Genomic DNA, 13,229 nt, shown 5'->3' on the forward strand with positions numbered 1-13,229 from the left:
CTTATTTATATTGCTAGAATTGTAAACACCTTGATCCCATGAAGTGTGACAGTTGCTGGAGTCAAAGAGTGGGGAAGTGGAAATCGTGGTTAAAACCAGTTTCTCATCGTGCGGAGACTTGGTTAATTTTCCACCCACTACTTTGCTAACTCCTCCAAATGATTGCACGACTTGATAAAATTCTCGTCGTGTGCATGAACACACGTGCCGTAGACCGCCAGACCAAAACCCTAGTTACTATCCACCATGTGACACGATTGACATCTCGTGATTGTGGATTCAGTTGCTGACTTTATGGGACGATGAGTCCTTGTATCGCTAAATCGAAAGTGATTTGCAAATGTTCTGAGACTCATGAAATTGAACATGTCTGTTGAGACAAAGGTATCGGATAAATGTTGATAACCTAAGGTGAACAAATGTTGTTGAATCGTTGAACATTGATAGTTGAACCAATATTCAGCAAATGTTGCTCATCCGAGCAACATGCTAATTTAAGATGCTGGCATCTGAGCCGAGCATAATTATTAAAATGTTGATCACGGGATCACGTAAAATTATTAATGTTTGAATCTGCTCGAAATTATTTTTTTTGCAGAGCTCTGGATTCGAAACCCTAATTTTGATCAATTGATGATTTATTGAAAATCAACCACATTGAAGGAGGGACCGACTACATGGGATGACGAGTCGACCATGTAACGCCCGGATGTTCAAATGAGTGAACTACCAAAGTCTCTTAAAGACCAGTTGGTGAAAAGATGATTAAATGCTGGTTTAATCATTTATTAAAATAGTGCTCGTGCGAGCGTCAGATAGTAAAACCTGATTATGGAGAGATGAGGGACCGACCAAGGGGCCATGAGACCGGCCCTTTGTGGTCATGGGACCATTTGATGGTCGTTTGAGCAAATTCCAAGTTGTTTGAGAAGAGTTTGGACCCAATATGAGCAATTGAGCAAATTGGGTCAAAATTGTTAAAACACGTGGGACCGGATCTTTGCAAGCCTCGGGTCCGGCCTTGGTCGGTCAAGGATACATGCCCGTGTCACCATAATGTCTTTGTCTCAGTCCTGAGAGTTTCGATATTTTATAATGCGCGTTTGAGCAACATTTTGAGAAAATATGAAGGATTCAGGGTTTTGCTGAAACTGGGGAATCTTCATGAGATGATGAAAACTAATTAATAAAATAGGGAATTGCAATGTGTGGGACCGGCCACGGCTAGGGCATGGCCGGCCATCTAGCAAGCCCGGTCCCGCAACACCTTTCCCAATTTTATGCAATTTTATGTATTTTCCCTGATGTGAGCGAAATACCATAAAACTGAGGAATTTCATGAGATCAAGGAATTTCCATGAGATTATGGAAATAATAATAATAAAATAGGGATTCATGAAATATGGGACCGGCTATGGCTAAGACATGACCAGCAGGCCAATGAGCATGGTCCCATGACACTTTTCCTAATTTTATATTTTCATGACTTTAGGGAAATATCATGCAATCAAGGAGTTTGTTGAAACTAAGGATTTTCCTTGAAGTGAGGGAGTTTCCATGAGATGAGGGAAACAAATAATATTAAAATAATGATACAAGAGCGTGTAGGCGTGGCCGGCCGGCCGGCCAATGAGCCCGTCCCGTGAGCTTTTTCCTAATTTTATATTATTTTTCATGAGTTGAGGGAAATATCATGAAATCGGGGAATTTTCATGGGATGACGGAAATAATAAAATAATAAGGAATCATGAGGTATGGAACCGGCCACGGCTAGGGCATGGCCAGCCGGCTAGTGGGCTCGGTCCCGCGACACCTTTCCTAAATTTTATTATTTCTTTGATACGAGGAAACACCATGAGGCTGGGGAGTTTTCTTGAGATGAAGGAGATTTGTTCAAATGAAAGGATTTTCATGAGATCAGGGAAAAATAATAAAATATAAAATTAGGCATGGGACTGGCCACGACGTGACTGGCCGGCCGGTGGGCCCAGTTCCCTGACGCCTTTGCCAATATTTTATTTTTTTTTTTCTTCCTATTTTGCATAGGTTCATCGTTCCTTCGTGTTTTGGAATGCTTGTTCGTGCATTCAGGTGCTCGTTTGCGCATTATTGCTGAATACACTTGCACCATTCTAGTCGGGGCTTACTCGATAGCTGCTCAGACGCCCGTACATCGAATATTTATTACTAACCCATGGAATTCTGTTGGGAAGAGCCATGAATTGAAGTAACGAAACATTATGAATAATGTAGAATATTTTCCAGGGATTCAGTTAATGAGTCTAATAATTTAGGAATAATTAATTGATGACTCTATACTAGTACGATCGTCTAGGAGCATTAATTATTCATGAATTGAGCGATATGAGCTTGTTGAAGCGTCATATTTCTTTTATATAGTCAGGGAAAACATTGTTACATCCTGAAGACGTTATGGCTCTATAATAGCAGGCAAGCTGTCTAGGAGCCGTCTAATTTTTCGATTATATATGGAAGTAATTACTGAAATTGCTCAGTATTTATGAGATATGTCGTTGCCTCAACTGAGAGACTGCACATATACATGTGCTCTGAGAGATAGAATTCTCAGTCAGAGATTTTTACAGCACGAGCTTTCATGCTTTCGACGAGAGACATGAGTCTCAATACTCATTTGATTGCTGGATCAGGAGCATGTACAATCATGGTTTTACGATTTTAGCCTTTGTCGAAAATCCACCATCTACAGGGATCTAGTCAAGATTGAACACCAAACTGTATTGAGTCTCTACAGACACTAGCCTACTTCCAATTAACTTCGGTCTGGAATATAGTTGAGCCCGAACTCAGTCTCCCACTGATTCAGGTACAGTCGCGCTCCTTACGCCTCTTGAATCCCATCAGGAGTCCACGCAATTGATTCCCTTAGATGACGTCTAACCAACTAAGAGTTGCTTCAACTCAATTGTAGACTTTAAACCAAATTTTCCTCCCACAGATTAAGCATATGGATTTCCTGATTATGATCGAAACGGATGATCAAATCAAACGTAGGATCAAGGTGATGGAATCGATAGCAACTTGACACAGTCTGGCTATCCTCAAAATCCAAACTTATGCAACCCGATGTGCATCGTAGTTTATTATTCACCTCACAAGTATAAAACTTGCGGAATCACAAAGTTGAGACGAAGAGAACTTTGTGATTTCTATCTATCTTGTTCAAGTGATAAATCAACAATCGAACAAGATCAGGATACTCAAGTTATCAAGATAAAAGATAACTAGACCCGTCTTCACGAATCCCAATGAAGTCTTTGATAGTCGCTAAACCCTAAGAGGGTTTCTGGAGAAGACGACTCTAGATACAACTAGGACACACCAAAAAATAATGTCAAGATTCAAAGATCCCAGTTGCCAAGAGTTCCCTTTGTATAGACTTCAAAGCATAGGTTGCTTTAGGTTTAAGCTAAGATAGCTTTGGAACCAAGCAAACACTATTCACCGTTAGATGAAAACTTTGAATCTTATTCACATAAACAAGATATACACTCTGGTTAGGTAACCGTAACCGAACCGTGTACAAAGACTATGTCCAACATGGTTAGCCGAAACTAGCCGATTTGAACTTAAAAGCTTAACACTCATTTTCATGAACACAAAGACATTAATCTTGAGTCACAATCATGTGATCAAATGAGTCTACTGTTTTAGAGAATTGAACAAATGCAGATTATCTCATATAAATAATTTAACTGCAATTGAACACAATCGACATAGTCGGTAAATGCACAAAGTACAAATACATGAGTCGTTCGTGAATCGGGTGAGTCATGGTACGCGGACCGGTTTGCAAACTTATAAGCAAAACCGAGTTCCGGTTTGTCACATATGAGACCCTACATTTCGGTAGAGCACTTCCTACATTTTATTTTATTTTATTTTATTTTATTTTTATAAAAAAGATAATATATTAATTAAGAAATATAGTACATCGGGTCAACAATTTCATTTTTATCAAAAACATTAAAAATAATGTTTTCTTTTTGCACTTGTTGTTGCAAGTGTTTTTGACGCATGTTGTAGTCATTTGATCCTTACTTCTTTAGCTACCGAGTCTGCAGCTGCATTGTGAGCCATGTTTATAAATCGTACGTTTTAGTTTACTAGTTAAAATATGGATTTTGTTTAATCTCTTAAATACTTAACAAAATTGGTAATTATTTTACACATTTTTCTAATTTGTCCTGCCTTGAAATAAGTGCCTAAATTATAAATGGTGTAAGAAATGTTAAAAACTAGGGAATTAAATATATTGAGAAATGTAATCTTATCTTTTCCATAATATGTATGTAAAATCTTACAATGTTACAAAGGCATATCATCTTTGTCTTTGAAGCATAATGCACAATCTATTGTCCTCCTCGATTGCGCTTTGTTCTGAAAACAGTTGGCAAATATATTTGGTAATCCAATCAAGTCTAACTTTAATCTAGAATTACGTGGGTTTTGATTTGAGATTTAAAAGCTACTGAGCAAATCTAGTGGCAACTTTATGATTTATGATTTTCTGGTTTGCTTTCGATTGATATCATCAATGGCAACTTTATGCCACATGTTATTTCACTGTGTTCTAATGAAATTCGATTATCAATCACCATGTGGATTTGTTACAGCTGAACTTTTCTTCAAATATTGTCTCAGCAATCTCATCGATCCATGTTAATGGGAAGAAGAATAGACAGGACATGTCATGTTGAACCAATTCTTATTCTGTTGTGTGAAAAGTTATTCAAGATTATTCGCTAAGATTTTTTGGATACCACACTGATTTTGGTACAACTTCTTCTACGATGGATGGTAGGGAGATTAGTCCGAGTGGAGAGAATAAAGAGAAAGAAAAAAAAAAAGAACTGGACTGAAAAAAATTTCTGGAGATATCCATTATCCTGGAAAGACAGATATAGGGCATCTCAATACCACCGGGAACAGGAAAAACAAATGCCGATTCAAAATTTCTTTTTTGAAAAACTGGATCTATGTTGATCACACCTATGAAGAAAAAGAGACAATTGTTCATTGTCACAAGGATAACTCCCCAAAGCCAATCTAGATAATAAAATAAGATTAGAATATGAAAATACAACTGACAGGACAAAACCCGACCAAACCTGGTCAAACTCGCGAGACGTTCGCCGACCGTAGCGCGGTCGCCTCTCCAGCCTAGGGACGTTTTTCAATTCAATTCAGTTCTCAGAAAGAAAGAAAAAAATTCTACCTTTAACTCCTTTGCCGCTCCTATGAAACTTACACCACGCCTTTTTTTCCTCCACCAGTCCACCTCCCGATAAATAAGAAAAAAGTTTAAAGACACCATCTTTTACACTCTCAAGAAAGTAAACAGTGGACAAACGGTCAAGAAAGTAAACAGTGGACAAACGGTCACAAGCCATTTTGAGGCTATATATAATGACCTAACAAGTTTAACTAAACTGCCCTGTCTCTCTCTAAAGTCTAAACTTCAGTTTCTAGAATTAACTTGCTTCCACATGAATCTTCCAACCAATCCCAAAAATAAGAAAATTCATCAGAAAAACGAGGTCATGAATAATACTTCATTTGAGTCTCATCATTTGTGGGATTTTCCCAACATAGCACATAGAGGAGTAAGAGAGAGATTGAACACACGAAAAATCAGTACTACATTTTGATTAAACTTCTTCTGCATATTTTCATTAACAAAAACATCCTTAAATAGAATTTACATTAGACTAAATCACTAACCACTGATTAACCCACTAACAATTAATTCCTAAACTTTAGCTCCCATTTCCTATATTAAATCACGTTCAACATTACCTAAATAATAGGAAATCCCAAATAATAGGTCTCCCATAATCACACGTATAACAGTACCTAATTATTAGGTTTAATTCCCGATATTTTGAATTAATATTTCCAACCATCATCAACAACAACAACAAAATTCACTAAAAAGAAGAAACTCGATACTACAAACGAAACTCAATACAGATAATTCTGATGATCATCATCACAGAACCGTGAATAACATTAACCCGAGTTCTGGATTTTACGCAAGGCCCGTCAGTTCTGCAATTACTCATAATCATCATCGAAAAGCTATGTTTCTAAGTAATAGTAATATGCAGCTTCGTATTAAAAACTTTCATGGTTTTCATAGTGTAGAATTCGACGATCAGCAAATTAAAGAAGATGAAACTCTTTTGAAAGTGATTCCAAAAGTGACCGTAGTACTTGAAGGTCGTTCAATATGTCAACGTATAAGTCTTGATGAACATTCAAATTATCATAGTCTAGCTAAAGCTCTGCGTCAAATGTTTGTCGATGCAGGTGTAATAGGAGATCATCATCTTTCAACACTCGTCATTGACAACAATAGTACTAGTAAAGAGGAACAACTGCTTTCTCTCTCTAATGCCATTCCTGGTCACCTTATTGCTTATGAAGATATGGAAGATGACCTTCTCCTTGCTGGAGATCTTAATTGGAAGCAAGTACAAACCTAATATCCTTTTTTAACAACTCCTTAATTATAAGATACTGAAGTTCTTGCTTTTAGTATACTACTACTAGTTCTATTTCTTAGTTTTGGAGGAATTTAAATTACACTTCTGAAATTTTGCAGGGATTTTGTTAGACTAGCAAAGAGAATTCGGATAATTCCAGTTAAAGAAAAATCAAGGAGAGGCAGATGGGGAGGAGTAGAATCCTAATTGTAACAGTACTAATTAAGACCACTGCTAGCTTTTCATGTTTAGTTATACATATGAAGACACAATAATATGGAATTAAGCAAGGAACGTACGTAAACCTACACGAAAAACCTAACATCAGTGGGTTAGCAATTTGTAATGTAAGAGTTTTATGCATATGAACACAATTTGGAGTGTGGTTACTCAGATGAATTTCAAACACAGATCAGAGACAATAAAAATAGTTTAATACGAAGTTTGTTCAACTTCATTACCTCGGATCAGAGACAATATAAATACTAAATTGCCTCAGATTGTGTCACATACATGGCTTATTGACTACCTAAGGAAAAGTTTGGTATCAATAATCGTTTAGATCTGAATTTGACTTCTCAAACTCAAGGTTTGAAAAAGAAACAATGGGTTTAAGGAGTGCAGTCTAAGCTGAACCAAGAAGGATATTAAGTGACCACTGGTCGAACAGTTATCGAGGATGATGACATATGAAAAGACAGATTCTTGTGGAAAATCATTACAAATTTAAACCTAAAACATACATTGTAACTATGGAATTCAAGTTTAAGTGTGTTATGCCAATCATCCCCGTATAAGGAATATCCAAAAATTGTTAAACTCAACTAAAATAATGTTGTTCATAAGGGCAGATGAATTACTGACAGTGCCTTTTCAGCTAATTCAATCAATATATTTCAAATTTAAGGTCTTTGATCATACTATGGCCTGTAGAAATAGTGCTTAAATCTTACCAAATACTGTAGCTGCAACTTTAGTTTGTGGCATCCTTGAAAGATGCAAACCCCAATCACTTGGGTTGAAGTCCAACAAGGAACTTAGAACTTGATCTGCAGCAGCTTGATAAGAACCATCCAATCTCGGATCTGGAACCATTACTACATACCTGCACATGACAGTAGGAAACTGATAACATTAGAAAGTTGAAACCCAAATGAATCGGGTTACTTAATTTAAATACTTCATTTTGTTTCAAAATGTGATAAGCTGTGAAGTAAGAACATTTCCTTGCCCCAAACTGTGCACACCTCGGAAATCTCTTTCTTTGCGTTATTGGGTTCCTACAAAGAACTGGTTCATTTAGGGGGAATCCCAAGCTTATCTTATATGTCGTATGTCTGACATAAGAGTTGTAACATAGTACTACAAGATTAGTGCTGCTACTCGAAACATCAGGCAGTTGGCGAACAAATCCTAGCATTATAATTGGTTGTTCTCGAAACGGAAACGGAAATGAAGCAACTTCAACCAAGTTCCTGGTTTTGGGTTTAAACCATGTTTGAAAAGTGTGAAAAGATTCAGACTCCCAAACGACTTTGATTGGTATCCACCCAATCACCAAGCAAAGAAATGTTTTACTAGTAATTAGGAATTAGGTTGGGAGTTTGTGCTCTCTAGTAGTTTACATCAACTGTCAAAGAATCTCTTGAATACACTCAATTTTTCGTACTTGATCAGTAGTCTGATTCATACTTAGTTTACATGTTTACTGCTACATAGGATATGAAATATTAGAGCGCAAAGTGCTTCCATCAACATAATTTCAGCACAAGCCAATAATATGTTTTCTGAAGTTATTGTAAACACGCAAATTGTAAACATGCAAATTCAATATTGTTTAGGTAATTGAGCAAATCACACAACTTTGAAGAACTTTGTAAAGCCTTTGAGTTTCACAGCTTTCAATTGTCCGTAACGAATAGAATTTTGCATCAGGCTCCCACCAAAATCAAATTTGGAACACGTTCAATAAGAACGGAATAATAAAGCTTGTAGCTACTTACATTCCAGCACTTTTTGCTGCAGCGACTCCTGAAGGCGCATCTTCAAAGACTAGGATCTTTGTCACATCTACTGGGCTTTCCTGGATCATGGAAAAAATTGTTGCGAACAATTTACAGAATCGACAATTAACAAATTAAAGAAATGCCATCAAAAAAAGCAGCAGAATATCAGTTGCTAACCTAAGAGAGAATTGTAATCTAAATTTTTAATATTTCAGATTAGGAGTACCTCAAATCTTCTGGCAGCTGCTAAAAATACATCTGGGGCTGGCTTGCCTTGTTTAACTTCTGGATCATCCCCCGTAACTATATGATGCATCTTCGAAAATATTTCACCATGTTTTTGTGTGTTTCAGTTCGAAATGTCTCTTATGAGAACTGCCAAAAGAAGACAAGAAAATTGGGTCAATAATATTCATGATTTCTGAAACATTCTTTCTATCATTTGTCTAGTTGATAAACCAGTTTCTGAAAAAATAAAAGTTTCATTTACTGAAGTATCATGCGACTCATTTCAAAGAAGGCATGAGTTCAGTTTTCATACAAAGGCCGCAGAACATCGAACTGTGTACGCAAATAAAGGAGAAAATAACGAAAACAAGGGCAAACAAACATTACCCTGTAGCAACAGCAATTGGTACCCCATGTTCTTTAAGATGGTTAACTAGACGACTAACCCCTGTAAAAATGAAATAGAAATTGGTTAATAAGAGCATATATGAGATTAAGTCAAGTGACTACATAGCTATTTTGTTATCAACATCTAATTTATGTGGCGCTTATACAGTAGGTTTAAGTCATTCAGGATTGTCAAATTTTGACATTGGCGCAAACATGTTATAGAGTCCTTGAGAAATAATACGCCAAATTTGACACAAAAAAAAATCTAACAATAAAGATATAATCAGAGAAATCTGCTAACACATGTATTCTAACAACATATCAGTGAAACGGAAAATGTAAATGTTAATTAATTACCTATTTTATAAAACTTTTATGGCCAAACATTAAAAAAATTAAAAAGCATTTTGTTCTTCCAAAACAAAACTCCAACTTTCAGAATTAATTATACCCTATTACAGTTTTACCTCTACATGCATAACAGATAAACTAGCACTTAATAACATTTAAACCAGTATTCAAGTCTCCTAACTTCTTTCAAGCTTGAGCAAACAAGTAAAGAACAAAAAAAAATGTTTTGCACCCATGAAACTACTCCTCTTTATCATTTAGCACACATGTCACCTCCTGTTCCAGAAGCAACCATAACTTCATCAATGTCAATCCCTAAATTAGACTTAAACCAATGGGTCATACAAATAAGAGAAATCCTAGAAGAAGGAGACATTGAAGATGACAAGGATACCAACACTATCTCTGTTTGCATCTCTAATGTCCCCAAAAGCCTTAAGGCCTACAAACCAGACGCTTACATTCCTCAGCAAATATCCCTTGGTCCCTACCATCATTGGAGACCTGAGCTATATGAGATGGGAAGATACAAACTTGAAGCAGCCAAGAGAAGGCAGAAACAACTGATGGATGGGCTTAAATTCCAACACCTAGTTGAAGGTCACTTGACAAAACTCGATCTAAGAATTCGTTCATGCTACCATAAGTATATCGATTTTAACTGCGAAACTCTAGCATGGCTCATGGCTGTTGATGCTTCATTCTTACTCGAATTTCTTCAAATTTTTGCCATCAAAGAAGGTAAACTCCTACCAAAAGTATCATTTAGGATGTTACATTTGGTTGACTACTCGGGAAGGAGATCCGCCCATAATGCGATCCTAAGAGATGTCATGATGCTCGAAAATCAAATTCCTTTATTCTTACTCAGAAAGATCTTAGAGGTCCAATATTCATCCTTAGAAACAGCAGATGATATTCTGTGTTGGAGGATGACGATTGCTTCTCATCAAATGGTCAAGCTTCAGTCACGGGGCGTGTTCACTTGCTAGATTGTCTATACTATATGCTCGTGCAAAGAAAACCAGAAGAATTGTCTTCAGTTGCAATAACAAAAGAATCTGATAATGATCAAAGTGACAATGGGGCGACGACAACTAAAGGCGACAAGGAATCTTACTTTGCCAGGACTGGTAATGTAAAAACATTGATGCATGAGATATGGATGTGGCTGAAAAAGCTTAACAGAAAAATAATCAGTTTCCTTCAAAATGCCACTGTTTCTAAACCCGTTACATTAGTAGCCATATGGACCATCCTCACTCATCTCCCCTGCTTTTCCTTGTTCAAACTACCCATCCAGCATTTATTCTTCTATCAAGAAAATAAGAACATAAAACCTGAAAGTGATGGTCCAACCAAAAACCTTAACGAACCGCCACTGATTGAGGAGATTAATATCCCATCTGTAACCGAACTCTTCAAGTCGGGCATTCGTTTTTCAGCCACAGACGGAAACATTGAAACCATCAGATTTGATGAGAGAACGGTTACCCTTTTCCTCCCTGCTGTTAGTTTGGACATTAATAGTGAGGTCATATTAAGAAATTTAGTTGCTTATGAAGCATCCACTGCATCTGGGCCGTTAGTTTTTACCCGTTATACTGAACTAATGAATGGGGTTATAGACACTGCAGATGATGCAAAATTACTAAGAGAAAGTGGGATCCTTTTGAACCGCTTGAAAGTGATGAAGAGGTGGCTAACCTGTGGAACGGAATGAGTAAATCAGTGAGAATAACTAAAGTGCCATTGTTAGATAAGGTGATCCTAGATATAAAGAAATACTATGATGGTAACTGGAAGGTCAGAGTGACAAAATTTATGAAGAATTATGTGTTCAACTCATGGCGGTTTCTTACACTTCTAGCAGCTACTCTGCTACTACTTCTGATAGCTTTACAAGCTTTTTTTACGCTATACAGTCGTGCTCGTATTTTCACACTTAGGAAAGTTCAGAAGTAGTAGAATTAATTTTGTGTCTAAGCTCCATAACCAATGAATGCAGCATTTTGGAGTTGGGATTCAAAGTTACATGAAAGCATGTATCTAGGTTGTTTTGCCAAGACAGTAACAAAAATTATGTTTCCAAGGTAAACATGGTCGCTAGCAAATTTTCTATGACAATTCCAAGCCACATTCCTAAGGATAAGTTTCAATGACAGGAACGGAATCACAATCCTGGGAATGCATTCCTGGATTGGAATCTAGAAATGGGATTTCCAATAACACCAATCTGGTTTTCCTACATTTCCCTTATCTAAGTACGCTCTTTCTTTCTCAACAAAAAGAATATAACTACTACAAAATAGAAATCAACAAAGAATTACAGATACATAAAACACCATGAACCTAGACATAATAGAATACACATATAGATGATACCGATTATCAAAACGCATCAAGAATGTCTATGTACCTATCACCTATCAGTGTTCAAACAAACACTACTATGCATCACATAATTTTGACATTATGAATCAGATACCAATATAACTTCATTACTCGGATCACTTAAATTTTTACAGCATTACTCGGATCACTTAAATTTTTACAGCAAACCCTCCATTGTCACACCCTACATATTCCAACATATAATTCTAAGCTTTTTCAACTAAAATGGTATTCCCCACCCTGAATTACACTGTACTTATAGATCAAACATAAGACCACTGAAAAACGATTCTAACCAGTAATTATTGAAACAAGAACCATTGAAAACCCACGAGTGATTTTAACATCAATATAAACAAAAATCAATTTAATCTAATTCAATTCATAGAAATGTAAAGGAATTCAAATAATAAAATAAATAAATAAAATACCCGGCATTAATTCTGAAGTAGGAAACAGATTCAACAACATATCTTCTCTTTTAACAAGAAATTGTTCAGCAGTTAATGAGTCACTAATTCCAGTCTCTTTAACAAACACTTTAGCTGCTTCAATAGCTTTCATGCCCATCATTTTAGCTTTCAATGACCAATCGAATGTTTTCCCATAACCAGCTAAGATAACTTCTTGAACTTCCGTATAAAATTTCTCTGTATCAAGTAATAGACCATCCATGTCAAAAATGACGTGAGTAATATTAGGTTTAGTTGAGATCTCATTTGAGGGATTAGCCATTGTTGATTGGTAACACTTGAAGGAAACGATCTTGTGATAGTTGAGTTTGGAGAGAGAAAAGGATGGTTTCTTAAAGGGAGGGAATGGGATGCGGAGAAGATGAGTTTGCTGGAGTTTTGTTGTTGGACCAGTTGTTCTTATGAGTGATTGGTTTGCTTTTCCCCGAATGGTTCGGAATCGGATTCCAAGCATCTTGTTTTTGCTAGAGAGACACAAGTCCTCCGCAAACAAAGCCTTTCTTTTAGAAAAAGAAAAAAAAAAAAAAAAAAGCATATTTGGGGATACCCCACATATTGAGAGATATTTTTTATTACAGTCGGGCATGGTTTACAGCGCCGACTAAAAAAAAATCCCCATTTATGGGGTGCCCCTAGGTGTGAAATCTAGAAAAATCATAAATTTTTCAAGGGGCTATGAGAAGAGGTGACAATAACATTGATATGGTTCAAATAAAAGTCAATAAACTGAGTGGTTAAATTGCTTTTTCATATCAATGCTAGGCCATCAACAGTACCACTAGCCCCACTTGGTTCCACAAACCAATAATTTTGGACATTAATATCCGACATGATTTTCCTTAAGTTTTGTTTTCTAATTT

The 13,229-nt window shown here is 36.4% G+C and overlaps 1 protein-coding gene and 1 pseudogene across 3 annotated transcripts; one reads left to right on the top strand and one right to left on the bottom strand.

Annotated features, from left to right (window-relative positions):
• Nucleotides 1–5,082: 5,082 nt before the first annotated feature.
• LOC113301489 lies at nt 5,083–12,822 on the bottom strand (annotated as a pseudogene).
• On the top strand, nt 5,701–7,465 carry LOC113301487 (auxin-responsive protein IAA33-like). 3 transcript variants are annotated; one of them, XM_026550262.1, is made up of 3 exons: nt 5,701–6,261; nt 6,352–6,511; nt 6,647–7,465. In XM_026550262.1, exons 1-3 carry the CDS (start codon nt 6,123–6,125, stop codon nt 6,732–6,734), a joined length of 387 nt encoding a protein of 128 aa, XP_026406047.1. In that variant the 5' UTR covers nt 5,701–6,122; the 3' UTR covers nt 6,735–7,465. The 3 variants fall into 3 exon arrangements, with proteins under 3 accessions (XP_026406047.1, XP_026406045.1, XP_026406046.1); XM_026550260.1 differs by having other exon boundaries at nt 5,701–6,511; XM_026550261.1 differs by having other exon boundaries at nt 5,709–6,515.
• Nucleotides 12,823–13,229: the final 407 nt, after the last annotated feature.

The sequence above is a fragment of the Papaver somniferum genome, chromosome 8, assembly GCF_003573695.1.
Source record: "Papaver somniferum cultivar HN1 chromosome 8, ASM357369v1, whole genome shotgun sequence".
Lineage (NCBI taxonomy): Eukaryota > Viridiplantae > Streptophyta > Magnoliopsida > Ranunculales > Papaveraceae > Papaver > Papaver somniferum.